The sequence below is a fragment of the Centrocercus urophasianus genome, unplaced genomic scaffold, assembly GCF_019232065.1.
Source record: "Centrocercus urophasianus isolate 14NV4802_14NV808 unplaced genomic scaffold, USGS_Curo_1.0 seq_62, whole genome shotgun sequence".
Taxonomy (NCBI): Eukaryota; Metazoa; Chordata; class Aves; order Galliformes; family Phasianidae; genus Centrocercus; species Centrocercus urophasianus.
Window position 1 is genome coordinate 335,602 of NW_024885222.1, and position 21,552 is coordinate 357,153.

Below are 21,552 nucleotides of genomic sequence, written 5' to 3' on the forward strand. Positions count from 1 at the left end.
TGGCGGCAGCCCCGGTTCGGGCTCGGGGAGCAGCAGCCGCGAGGACTCGGCGGAGCGGAGCCCCGCGCCCGCCGCGCCCCGTGCGAGCATCATGAAGGTGAGAGCCCGTGCTCCGGCCCGACCCCCCGCTTCCTCGCGGTTCCCTCCCCCCCGGGGGAGCCGCCGTCGTCGTTCGCCCCCTCCCCGGGCTCCGGGCGGCACCTGCGCGGGACTCGGTACTGAGGAGCGCCTCGGTGGGCCGAGCCCAGCCGATCGGAGCGGTTGTGCGCCGGTTGCTGCCGCCTCTGCTGTCCCCCGAGAACCCCCGGACCGGGGTCCGCCGTGCCTCCGGGTGGTGGCAGAGCGGCGGCGGGGAGCTGAGACCTCCCTCCCGGTGCACGGCCGGACCCGGGCATCGCTGCCATCAGCGCTGGCACCGGGTCCCTCGCTCTACCTGCCGCCGGGGTCCCCCAAGGGCAAACCCGGCTCAGGCTTTGTGCGCTTCCCGGGCCAGGCCCCTGCTCTGTGCCTCCGGGAATTGCACAGGCCATCCCCTGCTCGTGAGTCCCCTGCGTGACCGTGCTGCCCCAGTGCTGGCACTGCATGTCAGCATCTCCCCAGCCTGCAGGAGGGCACCCATGGGTCTGGCTGCTCCTGGCCCTTGAGCATCCTCTGAGCTCCCTCCTGCAAAAACGTTGAGCCTCAGGCCCAGTTCCTGCCACCTCTGCAAGAGCTGAGCTGCAGCTGGACAGGGACACGGGGGGCTCTGGGCCAAGGGGGTTCCCTGAGCTCCCAAAGGGCAGTGGGTCACGTGTGTGATTTTTCTAAAGCAGCCCCCCTAATTGTGCTTACGTCGGCGTTGCTCACTGACACAATAGGTCGTGTCCGCCCGGGACCGCCTCCCCGCTCCTGGCAGCCTATTTTAAGCCGGCAGAGCTCCGGTCCTATTAATACCTTGTGTGGGGGCTGCTCCGTGCTGCCTGCCCTCCTGCCCCAGCAACCCAGGCTTTGGGGACCTCCTGCACACTGCTGCCCGTTACCAGGATGGTGAAGATGCCTCCCCAGGCTACGTGGCACCTCAAGGGCTGTGCGCTCATGGTTTTCCCAGGGGACCTCATGAGGTCCCCAGTCCCTTCTGAAGCCCCCGCTCTCTCTGCTCCCCACAGGGATGAGCGGGAGTGCATGTGGCTGCTTCACCTCTCTTTGCCTCTTTGCTGCACGCAGCCCCGGTGCTGCTGTGCGTCACCACAGGGTTTGGCCTTTGGTGAAGGTCAGGTGGCGGCGAGCCAGCGCTGGAGAGGGCACTGCTGATGGAGGAGGTCAGCCTGGGACGGCACCCCCAGCCCCTCCTGGTCTGCCACATGGCTCTGGGTCCCTGCAGGCCTGGTATTTCCCCGATGCTGGAGGGCTGCAGGTTCCGATCTCTGTGCAGTGCTGGATCCTGCAGCCCTGAGATCCTCAGGCTGAGCCCCAGGCACCACATGGGCTGAGGCCTTCGTTTGGGTGAATCTGGTGGGGATGGTGGGTGGGCACGCTGCTGAAAGAACACACAGGCATTTGCTGTTTGCACTCCTCTGCTATTCTGTGTTTGGAGATGGTGATCCTGCCTGTGTCCCCAGGGAGGCTCTTATGTCCACAGGCAGGAAAGGGGAACGGAGCGCATCCTCTGCCATTTAGCAGCAGGGACCATTGCTCAGGTTTTGTCCAGGCTCATGGGGAGCTGCTGCCTCTCCAAACCCCATCCCGGTCCGTGTGCATCACCGTGTCTGTGTCTCTGTGGTCAGGTTCTGGGGAGCAGCTGCCTGGCCCCAAATCCCCTGAGGATGCTGAGGCTGTTCTGGGGCTCTGTATGTCACAGCCAGCCTGGCCCCCCTGGCTGCAGTTCAGTCAGAGGGCACCCATTAATTGTGGGCTGCAGGCAGACCCTGCCTGATGACTACGTGGAAGCATTTGTGGGAAGAGTTGCGGGCTCTGTTATTCTATGGGATTTCCAGAAAAGGTTGGAGTAGTGAATCTGAAAGTAGAGTCAGTGTCCGTGCTGGGAGCCCGGGGCTGGCCGTGCTGAATCGGTTGGCCCCATGCAGCGATGGGAGCGCAGCTGTGTGGGGACGCAGCAGGGAGGGCAGTGTCCCCGTGTCCTCCTGGAGGAGCTGCTCCCTGCTTCTTCCCTGAGTTGGGAGCAGAAAGTTTTTGTGAGCTGGGAAGATGCTGAAGGGGGGTGCTGGGCCCGTTCCTTCCCGCTGCAGGCAGTGACCCTTCCCAGCACCCTGCTGTCCATCCCCTCCCTCACTGTGAGCTCTGGAGCAGTGCCGTCGCTCTGCATGGGGCCCGGGCTCCACAGCCCCTCGCTGGGAAGCGGCAGCTGGTGCAGCAGGGGTGGATGTGTCACTCGGTCTTCTTGGCAGGGAACAGAGGAGTGGAGAAGAGCCCTGGCTGTGCCTGGCCTCCTGCTGCCTCTGCTGCTGGCTGCCCACACCTCACTCGTGCTGCCCAGCCTGGGCCAGGGTAGCAGGGAGAAGATGGGATGCGGCACACGGCTACGAATGTGTCACAGCCCCGTTAGACCCAGAACAGCAGTGTCACCAAACGCAGTCCTGCTAGATCAAGGTGTTCTGCTCCCCTCCACTGGGCAGCAGAGCTATGGCTCCTTCCAGTTCTCCTCAGCCCCAGAGGCTTTTGGTTCCTCTGCGTCCCACTGTTATGTGCCGTTGCACTGCTGGAGATTCCCCCGAGGATAACGGGAAGGGAGCAGCAGCTGGGCGGCTCCGTGACCTGATGGGCCCGGCCCTGCACTCATTTAGCCGGGTAAGGAGCGGGGTCACGTGGCACCTGAGATTAGGATTGCTGTGCTTGCCAGGGCACTAATCACCGCAGGTAATTGGCTAAAGTGCGGCTTAGCACACACTGCAGAGCCGGGCAGGGCGTGGGGAGCTGGGTTTGGACGTGCTGTCCATGCTCGGCTGGGTGCCGGCAGTCAGCATTGCGGTCAGCGTCGCCGTGGGCTCGGAGGTTGGTCGGCTGCGCGGCTGTGATGCGCCCCGTGCTGGAGCTCTGCCCCGCCGCTGGGATTCTCCGTGCTCCCCGCAGGCGGTGGCGGGGCTCTCCCGGCCGCAGCACCGCGTCCTCCCACCCACGCTGCTGACCTACTTTGTACCTTCGGAGCTCTGCCCGTCCCGCTGCTGCCCGCGCCCGGCCAAGCGCTGGGCACGGAGCAGCGCATCCCAGCTCGGCCGGCTGAACGCGCCGGAGCAACGCGCTGCTAGGAGCAGCGGCTTCGCTCTCCGTGTGCGTGAGGCCGGCGGACAGCAGAGGGGCGAGGCCGGCGGCAGCGGTGTGTGGATGCACGAAGCTGCAGCGAGCACCGGGAGGTGCTGAGCGGCGCGTGCCCTGTGCGCACCGAGGGCTCTCCTGAGCCCATGCAGGGGCTGCGTCCGCTGCCAGCTGTGGCTGAGGTTTGCTCCGGAGCAGCTGGAGGCAGGTCCCGGCAGCTGCTGGGTGCGAGCGGGCCCCCCGCCCCGCGTTTCCTTTCCGGATGGATTTCCTGTTTTCTGCGCTGGGGCCCGGTGTAGGGGTGGGGCGCGCACCGGGCTGGGTGTGGGTCTGCAGGGCCTTGCAGCTCTGGCCCCGGCACGGCAACGAAGCCGCGCTCCCGGCTGCCGGCAGGGACACCTGCAAGTGGGTGCCGGGGTCTGGAGCTGCGGGGCAGCGCTGTTCTCAGATTGCTGCTCACAGGAAGCATCCTGACAGTGGTGTAGACGCTCAGCCCTTCCCGTGAGCCTGATGCCAAGCACTCCATGCCCAGCACTGAGGCTCAGCTTTGGGCTGAGCATCTCAGCAGGATGCCCTTTGTGAGCATCCTCTCCCTGCTTGGGCAAGCTGAGCTGGGTCCTTAGATGTTCCCGTGGCTTCTACCTCTGATCCAGCAGCGTCCAGCTAGCTCTGGCATAGGAATGGTGATAAGTGTGGTTTTTCCCCTTCTTTGGGGCATCATTTCCCATTCACCCTTGGCTGGAGCTGGCTATCTTGTCCTGATTGTCTTTGGTTAGGGCTGCCTGGACCCATAGAGCCAAATCCAGACCTTTTAGAATGAAACACTGCGGTGTGCATGCCTGGGCTGCCAGCCTGTGCTGCAGCAGCTCTGCCATGGAGATGTGAAAGCTCTTGAAGTGCTGGAGGAGACACTCCATTGTCCACAAACCCTGGCAGCTGGGAAGAGCCTGCATGTGCCAGAGATACCACCAGATTAGAGGTGACTCACCATAATCTTGAAGAAGGGGATTAAATCTCCCTGCTGCACTACTTAATGAAATCTATCCCATAATATGCTCCCAGCCCTGCTGTTCCCCATCCCATCCCCCTTCACTTCAACCCATTGGCGGTAGGGTCTTCTCTTCCCCACCCTGGGGAACTGCTTCCCGCATTGCCTGGGGTTGGTGCCTGGGGGTGCAGGGCACAGTGGGTACAGGGGGGTCCTGCCAGGACCTTTCTCTTCCAGCATCCAGCAGACCTGGGGAGAGCCTGTGCACGGCTTTACCCCTGGGGGTGAGCAAGCGGTGGGGCAGGATCCGGCTCAGGGCCGGGAGCAGGAAGGAAGGAAGGAAGGAATGCAGAGTTAAAATAAGCCTGGCAGTGGGGGGAGGCCCCAGCTGGAGCAAACTCCTGACCTCCTGGGCCAGAGGAGAGGGTCCAATGAGTCCAGAGGGCTTTGTATGGCATGGAGCTCCTGGGACTCCTGCCTATGCGTCAGGGCTGGGGTGGGAGCCTGGGGGACGGGGAGTGCGTGGTGCCTTGCCCTGAGGGCTCTGCTCCTTCTGCCATCCCGGCAGGACGGCTCCCGGCAGCGGCCCATGCAGAAGAAGACGGTGTCCTTCAGCACGATGCCCAACGACCGGAAGATAAACAGCGCAGCTGCCTGCATCTCCTTCATGCTGGAGGGCTGTGAGCTGAAGAAGGTGCGCTCCAACTCCCGTATGTACAGCCGCTTCTTCGTGCTGGATGCCGACATGCGCTCCGTGCGCTGGGAGCCTTCCAAGAAGGACTCAGAGAAGGCCAAGATTGAGATCAAATCGGTGAAGGAGGTGCGCGTGGGCAAGAAAACGCCCATCCTGCGCAGCAATGGCCTCTCTGACCAGTTCCCCGATGAGTGCGCCTTCTCCATCATCTATGGAGACAACTACGAGTCCCTGGACCTGGTGGCCAGCTCAGCCGACGTGGTGAGCGCCTGGGTGATGGGGCTGCGGTACCTGCTGTCCTATGGGAAGCACACGCCCGAGGCCCTGGGGTCCGGCCACCCCAGCCTGCGCACCTCCTGGATCTCCTCCGTCTTCGACCTCGCTGACCTGGAGAAGTCCGGCCGCATCCCCGTGTCCCGCGCCGTGCAGCTCATCAAGGCGCTCAACCCCGGCATGAAGGTGTCCACCATTGAGCTGAAGTTCAAGGAGCTGCAGAAGGCCAGCGAGCGTCCCGGCACTGAGGTGGCCTGCGACCTGTTTGTGGAGGCATACTGCGAGCTCTGCACCCGGCCCGAGATCTTCTTCCTGCTGGTGCAGTTCTCCAGCAACAAGGAGTACCTGGGCCTGAAGGACCTGCTGACGTTCCTGGAGGTGGAGCAGGGCATGGAGGGCGTCACGGAGGAGAAGTGCTTGGAGATTGTCAGCAAGTACGAGCCCTCCAAAGAGGGCCGGGAGAAGGGCTACCTGGCCATCGACGGCTTCACCCGCTACCTGCTCTCCTCCGAATGCTCCATCTTCGACCCGCAGCACCGCCGTGTGTGCCAGGACATGGCGCAGCCTCTCTCCCACTACTACATCAGCTCTGCCCACAGCGCCTGCCTGCTGGAGGACAACTTCTGGGGCCGCTCGGACATCAGCGGATACGTCAGCGCGCTGGGGCTGGGCTGCCGCAGCATCGAGCTGGTGCTGTGGGACGGCCCCGACGGGGAGCCCGTGGTCTACACCAGCCCCTCGGCCGCCTCCTGCGTGCCCTTCCGCTCCGTGGTGGGGCTGATCGACCAGCACGCCTTCACCGCCTCCGCCTACCCGCTGATCCTCTGCCTGGTGGTGCGCTGCTCTGCCGCCCAGCAGCGCCTGGCCGCCCAGTGCCTGCGCAAGACGCTGGGCGAGAAGCTCTACCTGGAGCCGCCCGACCCCGCCGCCTCCTACCTGCCCTCCCCGGAGCGGCTCAAGGGCCGCATCCTGATCAAGGGCAAGAAGCTGCCGCCCGGCTGCGAGGACAGCGAGGGGGAGGTGTCGGACGACGAGGAAGGCCGGGAGCTGGCGCGGAGGCTGGGCCAGGAGGACCGCGAGGCGGCGGAAGGGGGGGCCCGGCGGCGCGTGCGGCTCAGCCGTGAGCTCTCGGAGCTGGTGAGCCTCTGCCAGGCCGTCCCCTTCCAGGACTTCGAGAGCTCACGGCGCGGGCAGCGCTACTGGGAGATGTGCTCCTTCAGCGAGGTGGAGGCGGGCCGCTTCGCCAACGAGTGCCCGGCCGAGCTGGTGAGCTACAACAAGCGCTTCCTCTCCCGCGTCTACCCCAGCCCCATGCGCATCGATGCCAGCAACATGAACCCACAGGACTTCTGGAAGTGCGGCTGCCAGATGGTGGCCATGAACTACCAGACGCCGGGGCTGATGATGGACCTCAACGCGGGCTGGTTCCGGCAGAACGGGGCTTGCGGTTACGTCCTCCGCCCCGCCATCATGCGGGAGGAGGTCTCCTACTTCAGTGCCAACGCCAAGGACTCCCTGCCCGGGGTGCCCGCACAGCTCCTGCACCTCAAAGTCATCAGCGGGCAGAACCTGCCCAAGCCAAAGGGCTCGGGGGCCAAGGGGGAGGTGGTGGAGCCCTACGTCTGCGCTGAGATCCACGGCATCCCAGCTGACTGCGCGGAGCACCGCACCAAGACGGCCCTGCAGAGCGGGGACAACCCCGTCTTCGATGAGAGCCTGGAGTTCCAGATCAACCTGCCCGAGCTGGCTGTGCTGCGCTTCGTCGTGCTGGATGATGACTACATCGGGGACGAGTTCATTGCGCAGTACACCATCCCCTTCGAGTGCCTGCAGCCTGGCTACCGCCACGTCCCGCTCCAGTCGCTGTCTGGGGAGCCCCTGCCCCACGCCACCCTCTTTGTGCACGTGGCCATCACCGACCGCCGCGGGGGGGGGCAAGGGGCACCGCCGGGGGCTGGCAGGGCGCCGGGGCCGCCGGGTGCGCGAGTATACGTCCACCAAAGCCACCGGCATCAAGGCCATCGATGAGGTCTTCCGGACGGCCACTCAGCCCCTGCGAGAGGCCACCGACCTGCGGGAGAACGTGCAGGTACTGGAGCCACACGGCACCGTGGGGTCTGGGGAGGTGGTGCTGGGCTGCGGGTGCTGGGGTGCTCCTGGCCCAGCCCGACGCTGCTCTCTGCCCGCAGAACGCGCTGGTCTCCTTCAAGGAGCTGTGCGGCCTGACGCCCGCCGCCAACATGAAGCAGTGCATCCTGACGGTGGCTGCGTGGCTGCTGCACAGTGACAGTGTGCCCAGCGTCACCCTCAACCTGGCTGAGCAGTACCCCCCCATGGAGGCACAGGGCCCCATCCCTGACCTGCTGCGCAAGGTCCTCACTGCCTACGAGACGGTAAGTTCTGGGTCTGGGTGCTCCGGGGTCCATCCTGCTCCAAGCTGTTTGCCTACAGCCCTGTGCACCGGGGAGTCCCAGGATGGGTCCCGTCCTGGAGGGGGGAGGGCTGGCTGGGAGGTGCTCTGCAGGCATGGGGTGTAGGGAGCACAGAGGGCTCAGGGCTGCGCAGCTCCTCTCACTGCCCCTCTTTCCTCAGATGATCCAGACCAGCCGGACGCTGATCGAGTCTGCTGACGCAGTGCACAGCAAGCTCATCCAGGCGCAGCAGGCAGGTGGGTCTGGGGGTGCTGAGTGCACAGTGCTGTGTGCAGTGTGCTGCGCCTCCTGGGGATGCTGTCCCCACAGGGATCTTCAGAACAGCACCAGGCTGTGTGCAGAGTGCGCTGGCATTTCAGTCTGTGTGTTGCACGCCTGCAGTGCACAGCAGAGGATGAGTGGTGTGGGCATCAGTGCTCTGGGGCAGCACCTGGCTGGCTCGGGAGAGAGGCTTGTTGGGGCAGCCCAGGGCTCAGCTCTTTGGCCTTCCCACATCCTGGCCTTGCTGCGAGGAGTGGTGCAGGGATCTGCCCAGAGCCCGCAGTGAGGGAGCACTGCTGGGGCCGGGGGGCTGTGGGGGGCTGGGAGGGAGCGCACAGAGCGGAGGAGGCTGATGAGGAAGCAGAGAAGAGTCATTAGCTGCCAAACGCCGGAGTATAATTAGCATCAGAAATAACAGACTGAGGCTGACGGTAGAAGTGGCAACTGAATGTTATGACTTAAAAGACACATGGCTGAACCCACGCAGACAGGTGCTGCTGGCTGCCTTATCCGGGCCCGGGACCCATCCTGCCCCAGGCACCACTGCCCCGCTCCCAGCACCTTGCTGCTGGTAGGCACTAACGGGTAACGCCAAGGTCCTGTGTGCTGTAGAGGCAGCTGTGGCTGCTCCGTGGGACTGCTGGCCGCAGGACTGTGTGGGGGCACCCTGTAGGGCTGGGGGTGTTCTGGGCACTGTAGGCTACAAGGAGGAGAGGGTCCGTGCTGTGCAACCCCTGCCAGTGCCAGCTGCTGCCAGCAGCCCTGTTTGTTCCTTGGCTTGGCTGCATGGCAGCCCAGAAACCTCCCCAGGCATTTGGCTTTGAGCTCTGTTGCTGCTGTCAGTGATGAGGAGCACAGCAGGGGGGCTGGAGGTGCGAGCTGGGGGGGGGGCTCTGCATCTCCTGCACCGCGTTGGCTGTGGGAGCCCTCTGCTGTGCTGCAGAAGTGAGCAGTGCCCCGTGTCCCTTGTCCTCCCTGGGGGCAGAGGTCTGGGGTGTGCTGACCCCTACACTGGGGGCCTGCAGCCATGACCTCTGTGCCTGAGTGCTGCTCCCTGCGTTCACCCCACGGTGCCATGGTTGAGCCACAGCAGTACGGGCGCTGTGGGGTCTGGGGGTGCCGGCGGTGGGGCTGGGGGTGTGGGGAGGTGTGAGCTGATTGGCAGCGTGTGGGTGAGCAGGCCTGTGTGGGAGCCCTCGTGTGGGCCCAGAGCCAGTGCTGCGTCAGGGAGGGGTAAATTTAGCACCTGCTCACAAGGACATCATGTGCAGTGTGGGGGCACATGCTCCAGCATGGGGGGGAGAGGGGGGGCAACTGCTCCTCTCTGAGCCCCTCTGGGTGGGCTGTGGTATGGAGGGGCTGTGCCTCTGCCTGGGGTCACTGCAGCCCATCCCAATCCTGTGGGCTTTGGGATCCAAACTCAACAAGGGATGGGGGTGAGGCGGCGGGGGCTGTGTTGGGACATCATTCCTTACTGGGAGGGGGCTGCTGAGGCTGACCACGAGGTTCTCTGCTGGGTGATGGACGTCCCGTCCCCATCCCCTGTGGCAATGGCTGTCCCCCCACGCACCGTGGAGCTGAGCAGAGCTCTGTGTGCCACAGGTATGGACTTCCACAAGGAGCTGCACCGCATCGAGGCCAAGGAGGGGCTGCGGGGACGGAAGCTGCAGAAAGCACTGGAGAGCTTTGCCTGGAACATCACCGTCCTGAAGGTGAGAGGAGCACGCTGTGCCTCTGTCCCCTCTGCTGCTGACCCTGCTGGTGTGCAGGGAAGCGGAACCAGCATCGAGGGGATGCTCCAGAAGCGCGGGCTGGTTGTGGTCCACGATAATCCTGAGCCCAGCACATCCCTGTGCTGCGTGGCGTGGCCGTGCACTGGAGGTGGCACAGAGGGACTCAGCGACGTGGCTGCATTCCCTGATGTCTTCTCCCCCCGGCAGGGCCAGGCTGACCTTCTCAAGCATGCCAAGGCGGAGGCGCTGGACAACCTCTGGCAGATCCACAATGCCGGGCAGTCCTGTGGCATCGGCAGGAACGGTTTGGCCTCGCCGGAGCCGTCCCGGCTGCGCGCACCACTGGAGCCCATCCCTGAGGCAGAAGGAGGCAGCGATGCCGCGTCCTGCTGACCCCGGCCTGGGGCTCAGGCAGCTCCCATGGAGCAGCCTCTGCTGCAGGAACAGGAACTACAGAGAGTAGAACAGAGCCTGTGTCACGGTTGGGGATGGGAATGGGCAGGGTGCTGAGGGGCTGCAATGGTGCCAACAGTCATCCACCTGCCTGCAGACGCTGCAGGGCATTGGGGGGCCCCACTCCTGTCTGCTCCCTCCAGCTTCCCAGGCCTCTTCCATCTGCTTCCAGAGCGGGTGCTGTGCTGTGGGACCGGGGGGTTGGACTGCTGGCACCTGGCTGTGTGCATGCACCCCCAGCCTGCTGTGCCACCAGCCCTGTAAGAACTGCCCCTCTGTGGGCTCTGGCTGTCAGGGCTGCAGATTCTGCCTTTGCCAGCCCTGGAGACTGCCTGCATGGCTGGAAGGGGTCTGTCTGACCAACTGTCCCTTCTCCCAGGGTTTTCCCAGGTGTCCTCGGGCCCCTGCTGTGCAGAGGGGCTGGGAAGGCACCTGTAGGGAAGCTGGCAATGGGTCGGGGGCAGTGGGACCACTGCAGAGCGGGGCTGCCGGGGGCTGTGTCCTCTGGCGTCAGGGAGCTCGTCCTGGGCTCGTCCCCTGAGTGAGCTCACCGCGGTGTGGGCTGTGGGTCAGGGGTGGTCTGGGGCTGCGGAGCATTCTGTTTGTAAAGTGTGTGAGACCCACGCCGTGCGCTGCTGTCCCTCTCGGGGCTGGGGTCACCGAATGAGACGGGTGGCCGTGGCGGTGAGGACACCATCCTCCTGCCGGTTCCATTTGCACCTTCCCCGCACGTCAGCGCAGCACGCAGCCGGCGGCTGCCCGGCGCCCCTTTGTTCGAGCGGTAATTAGCCTAATGGGGCCACGCGGAGCTGACCCGAGAGCTGCCGTTGTTGGGAGCGGTTGGCGCTTCCCCCGGCGCTGACCTTCACGCGGCTTTGTGGGGCTGCGGGTCCCTCGGGTAATTATGGCTTCATTAGTGCCACGCACCCCCGTCCCGCGCTGCACCCACATAATACAGAGCCACAAATGAGGGGAAAGGCCTGACCGGTTTCCGAGCTACCGACAACAAAGACCACGCATCTCCCAGAGACCGGACGGTATTTTTGGCAGCGCTATTGTGCGGGGCCGGGGACTGGGGGGGGCCGCCCCTATAAAGCCCCGGTGTGCGGCTCAGGGCTGCGTTCCTCAGCCCCAGCAGGACATGCGCCAGCGCCGCTCGGCCACCTGAAGACACCCAGAAGGATGGAGGTGCCCAACACCAAGGTGGGGCTGGGGGTGGTCAGGGGCACTGCTGGGGTCTTGTGAGAGCTGGGCCGGTTCCCCGGTGAACGGAGGTCGGGGGGCTCAGCCCTGCCTGGGTTCCCTGCGGGACGCACGCAGCACCGTGCTTTGGCACGAGCCAAGTGTGGCTGCTCCCGCTGCTCCTCCGCAGCACCCGGTGACGAGGGGAGGGTGCAGGCTGTGTGCCGGCGCAGGTAAGTGCTGACGAAGATCTCTGCAGCCAAGTCCTGCTCACAGTGTGGTTTCTGGGCTGGGATGGCGAGGCAGGAGCGAATCTCCTTGGGATCCCCTCCCTCCCCGATGTGCCCCGGAGAGGCGATGAGCGGGCAGCCTGCAGGGGGGGAGCTGAGCCCTGTACCAACGCGGCCGTTGTCTGGCAGCTGCAGCGATCCGCCTGCCTCCTGCTGCTGCTGCTGCTGCTCTGCTCCCTGGCCGTGGCCCGGCAGAGCCTGCCCGAGTGTTGCCGGCAGAAAACCTGCTCCTGCCGTATCTACGACCTCCTGCACGGCATGGGCAACCACGCCGCCGGCATCCTCACGCTGGGCAAGAGGAAGAGCATCCCACCGGCATTCCAGAGCAGGCTGTACCGCCTGCTGCACGGCTCCGGCAACCACGCGGCGGGTATCCTCACCATGGGCAAACGTGAGGAGCGCCCCGGCACCGCCTGCCGCGACGCGCCGAGCTGCGCTGCGGGCACTCAGCCGACGGTGACCCCGAGGGGCGCTGCTGCCAGCCCCAGGGAGTGCCAGGAGCACGCCGAGAAGGACCTGACCAAGGGCAGGGGAGCGGCGAAGAGCTTTTACTGAGATGGGCTGCGGGGCGGGGAGGGGTCCGCGGGGGGGTCAGTGCAAATAGCACTTTTAAATACCTGCCTGTGGCCCCGGCCAAGGCTCGGCACACTTGGCCTTTTACAATAAACGGTAGCCCGATGTCAGCCGGCTCCGCCTCGTCCCTGCAGGGGCCCGGAGGCACGGCTCTGCCGCGGGGCTGCGGTCCCGCTGCCGGCCCCGGCCCGAGGGTGGATCCCGCCCCTCCCGGGGGGCCGTTGCCTCCCGGAGCAGCGGGTACCGAGCGGGACCCGGCGCGGCGCCTCCCGGGGCAGAGCCGCGCGCAGCCGAGCAGCCGCCGGTGCCCGCCGGTGCCGACACCCCTCCGGTGCCCGGGGCGGGGCTGGGGGCGGAGCCGAAGCCCAGGGCGGGCCGGGCCGAGCCGGGATTACCCGCGCCGCTGGGGCAGCACCGGTTCCGCAGCCCGGGGCGGGCGGCCCGGAGTGACGATGCCGGTGATGAAGGGTCTGCTGGCTCCGCAGAACACCTTCCTGGACACCATCGCCACCCGCTTCGATGGCACACGTAGGGCTGCGCTCCGGGACCGCGGCGGGGGGCGGGCAGGGAGAGGCGGAGCCCCTCGGGGCGGCATCGGAGCCCCCGGGGCTGGGCGGTTCGCGCGGACCCCAAGCTGTCTGTCCCTCAACCGGGCTCAGTCTCCCCCTCCATGCGCAGCCGGCCGGGAGCGTCGCACTGTCCCGTTCCCCGCTGTCGGTGCGCCGGGAGGACCCCGGCTCCGTTCAGCATCAGCGACAGAACGAAGGCGGGGCTGACGGGGGCCTCCGCGCCCCTCCTGCACTGATTGCGTCCCCGGGAGGGGGCGCGAGAGGCGGCCCCGGTTCAGGGCTCGCAGTGCGGAGAGCAGCGCCCTGCTCTGCCCCAGCCCCAAATTCCCGGTGTGCCAGCAGCAGCCGGATCTGGAGCCCCCTAGGGATGGATGGGAGCAGGGAGTTGGGTGCTACCCTGGGAACCCCCGGCACTGCGGGATGCCATGGGATGGCCACGCAGCACAGCGCCTGCCTGCTGTACCCGTGGCACATGGAATTCTGGCCACCAACGTGGTTTGGAGCTCCACAGCCCCGCTGTTGCACGGCGCCGGCTGTCGATCCCCACCTCCTGGAGTGTAGGTGATGGGCTGGGTTCTGCCTGCCGCGAGAGCATCTCATTTGCTTGCAGCCAGCACTGGGCGATCTTAAAGGTCCCTTCCAGCCCAAGCCATTGCATGGAGCTGCATCCCTGGGAGATGTGGGCACTGGCAGCAGTGTGCTATGGCAGAGTGTGGAGCAGAGCCCAGCAGTGCCTATTCTGGAGCCAATTCCTGCAGCTGGAGGTGCTGGAGTAGCCCAGGAGCTGGGTTCCTCCCTGTCTCCATGCCCCTGTGCTGGGGCCAGGACAGATTGAAGCCCCGGCACGTTGGAGAGGGGATTATGTGGGGATGCAACATGCCAGCTTCCGGCAGTATTGGCACCGTGCAGCCACTCAGGAATGGGCTGTGACCATAGCCAGCCCCACGCCTCCCCAGAATCTTCCAGGCCTCCCAGGATTTCCGTCTCTTGCTGTGCTGGGACTGCTCTGATGATGCTTGGAGCCAGGAGCATGCCCACACTGAGAGTTTGCCCCACAGAGCAAGGGTGAGCAACAGCACCCTGCCTTCGATGGCTTGAACCTGCCCTACGGGTGCTTTTAAACAGTGTCTGGCTTTGTGGGTTCGATGTGTCTCTTATCGGCTTTATCTGCCATGGAGAGGGGCTTTAGCTGCAGTGATACGTGGCACGACTTAACCCTGCCTCTCCCACACAGCTGCTGCCTCATAGGCCCTGCATTGCTCGTCCAGGCAAGCCATCACCACAGTGGGGCTGCAGTCCCCTTTGTGGCTGTGCTGCTCCCCAGTGAGAGCCTTTTTTTTCCTTTCTAATAACACACCCTGGACACCATAATAATCCCGGCTCCCCAGAGCAAAAATCTGGCCTTAGTCACAGCTATTTTTGCTTCTCCAAGCTAATCCGGGGTTGAGCTGTACTGTGGTGGCCCCGCTGCACCTCCCATCGCACCAGGGCTGTGTGTGGCTCCCTGCTGCCCTTGCCCAGGCTGCTCTGTCCTGGCATGGCTTTGCACTGTAATCTGCTGTGGGCCTCCCTCCCCTGTGCTGTGAAATGGGAAGGTGATGTTTTCCTGGGTGCTGGGGGTGTGGAATGCAGGGATGCTGGGCTGCGACCCTCGGGCTTGAGACTGCATCCGGATGGTGGCCCCCGTTCTGCCCTCGTTGTGAATGCAGACCCTGCTGGCCGTGCATCCCACTTCCTTGCTGCCCTTGTGCACACCCTTCCCTGGGCTAAAGCACAAAGCCATCTGGCTGGCTGGCACAGAGCCTCCGGCCAGCATGTGCAGCCCTGCTGATAGAGCCCAGCCCAGGGCTGTCCTGCAGGGCAGGGGTGGTGCTGGCAGGCAGCGAGCGTTGCGGTGCTGTGGCAGCCAAGAACACTGCATTTCTACACGCCTCTATCCTTCCCTGGCTTGGAGTGGGCTCAGGGCTTGGTGGCATCGCTCCCACCTCTCTGCTGGGCGGGGGGCCGCAGGGGCTGGCACTGCCTGTCCTCATTGACTGTCCCCTGCTAAGCTCCACACCCAGCAGGGAGGTGGGAGCAGCAGATGGTGAGGGGGAGGCGCGGATCACCTCGTGTGGGATCGTGGCTCGTTGCAAGGAGAGCCAGGGGCTGCAGGGAGCTCCTTCCCCTCACAGTGTGGTGGGGCTGGGCTGGGGTCCTGCCTGTGGCTGGGGCCTGTGGGGTGGCAGAGCAGGGGGGGCTCGCCATTGGGATCTCCCCACGCAGGGCACAGCATGGGCTGTGTTTCCCCATGGCTCTGCTGGCGCTGGGTGAATGCAGGGCGTGCAGCCACCTGCTGCGTGTCCCCTGGTGCAGATGGCGACGTGTGACCACTGCTCTGCTGGGGAGGAGAGGGGGTGCCCCCTAGAACAGCCCCGAGCCCTCAGGGGCTGCTGTGTCTCCTTTCAGACAGCAATTTCATCCTGGCCAACGCTCAGGTCCGCCGTGGTTTCCCCATTGTCTACTGCTCTGATGGTTTCTGCGACCTGACCGGCTTCGCCCGCACCGAGGTGATGCAGAAGAACTGCAGCTGCCGCTTCCTCTGCGGGGCTGAGACCAGCGAACCCGTCCTGCAGCGCATCGAGAAGGTGCTGGAGGGCAAGCAGGAGCAGCAGGCCGAGGTCTGCTTCTACAAGAAGGGTGGTGAGTGGCACAGGCGCGGGGCCCCGTGGGCAGCTCTGGACAGAACTCAGCCCTCGGAGGGGCTTCCTGCCGACCCTTTCCTCTCCTCCACGCAGGAGCTGCGTTCTGGTGTCTGGTGGACATCATGCCCATCAAGAACGAGAAGGGGGAGGTGGTGCTCTTCCTTGTCTCCTTCAAGGACATCACAGAGAGCCGGGGCAAGAGCCATCCAAGCGACAGGAAGGAGGGTGAGCCGTAGTGGTGGGGTGGGGATGGGATTCGAGGCTCACAGCCGTGTGTGCGGTGGACATGTGCTGGGGGGGTCCCAGCTCCAGTTGCTCCTGCCTGGCGTTGCGTCCCATCTCAGTGCACTCAGAGAGACCCCGGGACCCCCGGGACCTGAGCTCTGAGTGACTCCCAGGGGAGGGGGATGGGAGAAATGGGGCTCATTTCCACAGCTCTGGGGAGCGGTCCCGCTAAACCAGCGCATCATCTCTGCAGAGAAGCAGAGGAGCAAGAAACCTGGCAGCTCACACCTGCGGGCGGCACGGCGGCAGGGCAGGACGGTGCTGCACCGGCTCAGCAGCCAGTTTGCACGGCGGAACCGTGGTGAGATGAAAATCAATCGGGTAAGGAGCCGGGTGCACGTGGAGCCTGGCATTGCAGGGCGCTCTCCCCGCGCCATGCTCCTCGCTGTCCCCCAAGGCACAGAAATGCAGGCAGCTGCACCATGGTCTGGTACAAAGGTTGCCGGTAGGCAGCAGAACAGAGGATTCTGTGGGGAAAGCAGAGCTTTTGGCAGCTCTTGCATGTTGACTCTTTTCTGTGTGAGCTGTGGGGAAGCCCAGGTGCCCCAGGGAGTGCCGTTACCAGTCACTGGGTGCGTGAGCAGTGGTTTCCAGCAGCAGCACGCTGTGCTGGCCTGCTGCAGGGATGTGGGTGCAGCCAGCAGTGCTGAGCCTGGGAGGAAAGGGGCAGGAGAGACGGCAGTGCCATCAGTGCCAGTGCAGAGGGTGGTGGGGGGCTCTGCCCACTGCACGTGAATTTGCACGTGGGGCTGTTGAAGGCAGCAGCTGGCACTGACAGTGGGTTGCTGTTAATAGCATGAGTGCAACATCAATTTATGGCAGCAATCGGTTACTCTGCCCGGCTTTGGGGTGATCGCAGTGCAGCCTGTGTGCTACGTGCCCCATCGGACAGCCGTGTCCATCACCACGACATTGGGTCCTGGGGCATCCCAGGAAAGGGAGCCTGCAAAGAGGGACCATTCCTGTGCCACCTCTGCTCCCTCAGAACGTGTTTGAGAACAAACCCTCCATCCCTGAGTACAAAGTGGCCTCGGTGCAGAAAGCCCACTTCATCCTGCTGCACTACAGCATCTTCAAGGCCCTCTGGGACTGGCTGATCCTGGTGGCCACTTTCTACGTGGCTGTCACCGTCCCCTACAACGTCTGCTTCACCAGCACAGAGGACAGCCTCTCAGCCGCGCGCAGCACCATCGTCAGTGACATCGCGGTGGAGATGCTCTTCATCCTGGGTAGGTCTGTGCCCAGAGATGCGCACCTTCCTTGGGCACGAGGATGTCCTCGGCTGGGACCCAGCCCAGCCCCCCGGCTGCAGTGGGGCACTCAGGGCCGCCGTGCTCCCCCTGGGGCAGACATCATCCTGAATTTCCGAACGACGTACGTGAGCCACTCAGGCCAGGTGGTGTACGAGCCCCACTCCATCTGCATCCATTACGTGGCCACCTGGTTCTTCGTGGACCTGATTGCTGCACTGCCCTTCGACCTGCTCTACATCTTCAACGTGACTGTGGTGAGGGTGGGGAGAGGGGCTCTACGGCTGCACGGCGGGGGGGGGCACCCAGCCCATTCTATAGCCCACGAGCCTCCTGCGCTCGTGGGGAGCGGTGGAGGGTCTCTGCCCCAGAGGGAGGCGGGGGGGTCCTCCATGGGGGTCCTCCCCAGCCCTTCCTGCAGCTCTGCCAGATTCACCCTCCTGCCTGCTCCTCAGACCTCGCTGGTGCATTTGCTGAAGACCGTGCGCCTGCTGCGGCTGCTGCGGCTGCTGCAGAAGTTGGACCGGTACTCGCAGTACAGCGCCATGGTGCTGACGCTGCTCATGTCTGTATTTGCGCTGCTGGCCCACTGGATGGCGTGCATCTGGTACGTCATCGGCCGCAAGGAGATGGAGAGCAACGACCCGCTGACCTGGGACATCGGTAAGTGCGGGCACGGAACTTCTGGCCGGCTCCTCCTGCAGAGCGCAGCCGGGGCAGGGCTGCGGCTGCGCTGAGCGTGGCTGCCGCGTGGTGAGCACTGACCCTGGGCTGTGCTTGGCAGGCTGGCTGCACGAGCTGGGCAAGAGGCTGGAGGCTCCCTACATCAACAACTCAGCGGGGGGGCCCTCCATCCGCAGCGCCTACATCGCCTCCCTCTACTTCACCCTCAGCAGCCTGACCAGCGTGGGTTTCGGCAACGTCTGCGCCAACACGGACGCCGAGAAGATCTTCTCCATCTGCACCATGCTCATTGGCGGTGAGGCGGGTAGCCGGCGGGAGGAGATGGGGTTGTGACTGCATGGCTGCATCCTTCAGCCCCACGGTGCCACTGAGCACAGCCCACCCTGGCCCTGCCCCCCCTGGGCTGACACTGCCTCCCGGTCCCCAGCGCTGATGCACGCCGTCGTCTTTGGCAACGTCACGGCCATCATCCAGCGCATGTACTCGCGCCGCTTGCTCTACCACACCCGCATGAAGGACCTCAAGGATTTCATCCGCGTGCACCGCCTGCCCCAGCAGCTCAAGCAGAGGATGCTGGAGTACTTCCAGACCACCTGGTCGGTGAACAACGGCATAGATGCTAACGAGGTAGGAGGGTTCGGCAGGGCCGGCCCTTCCTCTCTCCTCCTGCTCCGAGGGCAGTGACAGGAGTGCAGGCGCGTGTGTGTGCACACGTCCATGTGCTGCTGCTGGAGAGAGCAGAGCTGTGCACAGGAGCGGGGCGGCCTGTCCTGAGCTGTCTGAGTTTGCCGTGCAGAGAGGTCCTGCCAACGCTCCCAGCCCCACAGGGCGCAGGGATGCTCCATTCCCCCATGCCGGCTCCTCTCTCCCCAGCTGCTGCGTGACTTCCCCGACGAGCTCCGTGCCGACGTGGCCATGCACCTGAACAAGGACATCCTGCAGCTGCCCATCTTCGAGACTGCCAGCCGAGGCTGCTTGCGGTCGCTCTCGCTGCACATCAAGACGTCGTTCTGTGCGCCGGGCGAGTACCTGCTGCGGCAAGGCGACGCGCTGCAGGCCGACTACTTCGTCTGCTCCGGCTCCCTCGAGGTGCTGAGGGACAGCGTGGTGTTGGCCATCCTGGGTGAGGGCCGCCCCCACAGCGCGTTGCTGCCCGCCCGCTATGGGGCTGGCACCGCCATAGCCGCTGCCCCATCCCCTCCTGCAGGCAAAGGGGATTTGATCGGCGCCGACCTGGCCGGCAGGGACCCGGTGATCAAAACCAACGCGGACGTGAAAGCGCTGACCTACTGCGACCTGCAGTACATCGGGCTGCGGGGGCTGCGCGAGGTGCTGCGGCTCTACCCAGAGTACGCCAGCAAGTTCGCAGCTGACATCCACCAGGACCTCACCTTCAACCTGCGGGAGGGCAGCGAGATGGAGGTGGGTGCGTGTCCCCCCCTGCAGGCCCTTTCTCGTCCTCGCGTCCCCAGAGCCGGGAGCAGGGCTGGGGCTCTGCGTGGTCGGGGTGGGGAGTTCGTCTGCTCAGTTCTCGCGCTCCCGAGGCTCCGCGGCTCTGCCGCCCCGTGCAGGTGCGTCCCGGCGGCTTTCCTCAGCTCAGGAAGGAGGTGGGGGGAAGGCAGCCTGGACGCGGCCCGCCCGCAGAAGGCGGCCGAGTCGAGTCGTGCTGCCAAGGGGGTCCTCTTGCCCACCGCCTCCCCCCTTCCTGGCTCCGGAGCAGTGGAGGCTGCGCCGTGTGTCCCCCGACACACACCGCCCCCTGGGCAGGGCGGAAGGTCGCTCCGTGCACCGAAGAGCTTTGTCCCTCACCGGGGACAGTTATGAACAAACCGAGGCGGATGCAAGCAAGGCGCGTTGTGTCCTGCAGGAGCCCCGTGCTGCCCGTGGGAAGGTGATGTCCTGACAGTGGGGTCTGGGGCCCAGCACAGCACTGAGAGCAGGAGAGGAGAGGCGTGGGCTGCGAGCCCCGTAGCCTGGCACGGAGCTGCGGGACTGCAGTTTGGGGCCGGCTTTCGGGCTGTCCGGGGGCGCCGAGGGCTGCGGCCCGATGCGGGTACAGCTCCGCCCGCTGACGTCTCCAAATCTCTCTCTCAGGGGATCGGCCGTTTCGCCCGCTCTCCGCGCCTCTCGCAAGCGGTGTCACAGGTTCGTGCTGTCGGGTGTGGGGAGCCGCGAGGATGCGGGGAGCAGCGCTGACCCCTCCGCCCACGCCCGCAAGCCCCGCTCGGAAAGCGGCCCCGGCCCGGAGCAGCTTCTCCCCTGCATCGCAGAGGACGAGGAAGAGGCGGATGAGGTCTTCCAGCGATCGCCCCCCGCCGTCACCCCCCGCGAACCGCTGCTGCCCCCACGTAGCAGCTCCACGCGACTCCCCGGCGCTCCTCGCGGAGACGAGAGCGGCATCCCCACGGCGCGGCCCCGGGGAGAGGCGGGGGGCGGCGGGGGCCGGAGGGCCGCTCTTCTCCTCGGCCCCTCCCTGAACGCCAATGGACCCCCTGAGCTCAGCCCCAGGTAAGGCCGAGGGCTGCACGTGTACGGGAGGAGGCGGAGGCGGACACGGCGAGGACGAAGTTCGGTCCTCACTGCCCCCCTGCAGAGTGGTGGACGGAATCGAGGACGACGGGGGAACCCGGGAGGTGCGAACCTTCTGCTTCGGCGCGGCCACTCGGCTGCAGGGCGCGCCCGGGGGCTCCCCGCCACCAGGTACGCCCCTCCCAAGGGGGGGGGGGGGGAGGGGGGGGAGGTGGAGGGGAAGAAGGGAAGCGAGGGGATCCCAGCGACGTGCGGTATCTTCTCGGCAGGGACTGCGGAACGCGGCCCGGCACTGGCGGCGGAGGTGGAGGCGGCGGAGCGCAGCATCGTGCGGCTGAGCCGGGAGGTGCGGGGCCGCCCGGGAATGCGGGGCCCACCCGCCCCGTCGGGGTTCACAACTTTCCGTCCCCGTTGCAGGTCGCCCACCTCAACCGCGAGGTTTCTCAGCTCGGCCGGGAGCTGCAGCGCGTGCTGGAGCTGCTCCAGGGCCGCCCGCCGCCCCCCGCGTGCCCTCGTCGTCCGCCCGGAGCCTCGTCGCCGCCGCCCCGGCCCCCGCCGGCCCTCACCGCCTCCCGGGGCTCAACCCCCTCCCGCAGCCGCTCTGTTCCCGCAGCCTCCGGCGCCCCGGGGCTGGGCACGGAGGCACCGCGCCCGCCGTCCCCCGCAGCCCCGCAGCCCGCGCCGCGCCCGCCCCGTCCCGTCCCGCAGTCCCCGACCCCGCCGCCCGCGGTGCCGCCGCGTTTCGCCCAATCCTTCCCGGGCTGCTCGGCCCGCGCCCGCCCGCAGCCCCGCTCCGGTTCCGCCAGCGCCCGCTGAGCCGCGGGAGGGCGGAGGGACGGGGACCCCCCCGACTCCGGAGACGCATACGGCACGCCGTGCGGGCCCGGGTTCGCGTCGCTCCCGGCCGCTCTGCACGGATTTTGGTACCGGTTTTGATACTCTCCTCGCCCACGGGGCTTTTTGTAAACCCACCCCCCGGGGCCGCACACCTCTCGTGCCCGGTGTTGGGCGCCGGCCGCCACCCGGGGCGATGCGGGGCCGCTGCGAGCGGGGCTCGGGGGGATGGTGGCACCCCGGACCGATGCCGTGAAGGACCAGCGCTGCCCCCCGGGCGCTGTCCGTTGTTCTGTGCACCGGGTCGGCATTGCCCCTCTCCCCTCTGCGCCCCTCCGGACCGCACAGACGGAACGGGAAATAAAAGTTCTATTTTTACATCTTCGGGGCTGCGCTGCCGGGGGGGGAAGAGGGATTGCGGACGGGATGGGGCCGAGCTGCGGGGCGGGAAGCGCGTGCGGGGCGGGGCAACGCGGTTTGCGCGCACCGGGGTCTCCAACCCGTTCCCTCCCGCCCCGGACCCCGTCCGAGGATCGTGTCCCACGACGCCCCCCGGCCCAGAGCGCTGCCGGGAGACTCCGGGACTACA

General features: G+C 65.9%; 3 protein-coding genes across 3 annotated transcripts; all 3 read left to right on the forward strand.

Annotated features, from left to right (window-relative positions):
* The first annotated feature begins 44 nt into the window (after positions 1-44).
* On the forward strand, positions 45-10,082 carry LOC122170026 (inactive phospholipase C-like protein 2). Its single transcript, XM_042836610.1, is given in 7 exon segments — positions 45-97; positions 4,806-7,130; positions 7,132-7,293; positions 7,394-7,597; positions 7,797-7,872; positions 9,500-9,609; positions 9,838-10,082. Coding segments are annotated over 7 exon segments (3,069 nt in total). The 5' UTR covers positions 45-91; the 3' UTR covers positions 10,024-10,082.
* Positions 10,083-11,265: 1,183 nt separating this feature from the next.
* On the forward strand, positions 11,266-12,110 carry HCRT (hypocretin neuropeptide precursor). The gene is made up of 2 exons (XM_042836611.1): positions 11,266-11,286; positions 11,685-12,110. Exons 1-2 carry the CDS (start codon positions 11,266-11,268, stop codon positions 12,108-12,110), a joined length of 447 nt encoding a protein of 148 aa, XP_042692545.1.
* A 470-nt stretch (positions 12,111-12,580) lies between these two features.
* KCNH4 (potassium voltage-gated channel subfamily H member 4) lies at positions 12,581-21,327 on the forward strand. The gene is given in 16 exon segments (XM_042836616.1): positions 12,581-12,656; positions 15,146-15,379; positions 15,475-15,606; positions 15,860-15,987; positions 16,652-16,895; positions 17,016-17,579; positions 17,701-17,895; positions 18,028-18,227; positions 18,474-18,723; positions 18,808-19,022; positions 19,695-19,745; positions 19,819-20,108; positions 20,194-20,300; positions 20,399-20,973; positions 20,975-21,266; positions 21,269-21,327. Coding segments are annotated over 16 exon segments (3,612 nt in total).
* Positions 21,328-21,552: the final 225 nt, after the last annotated feature.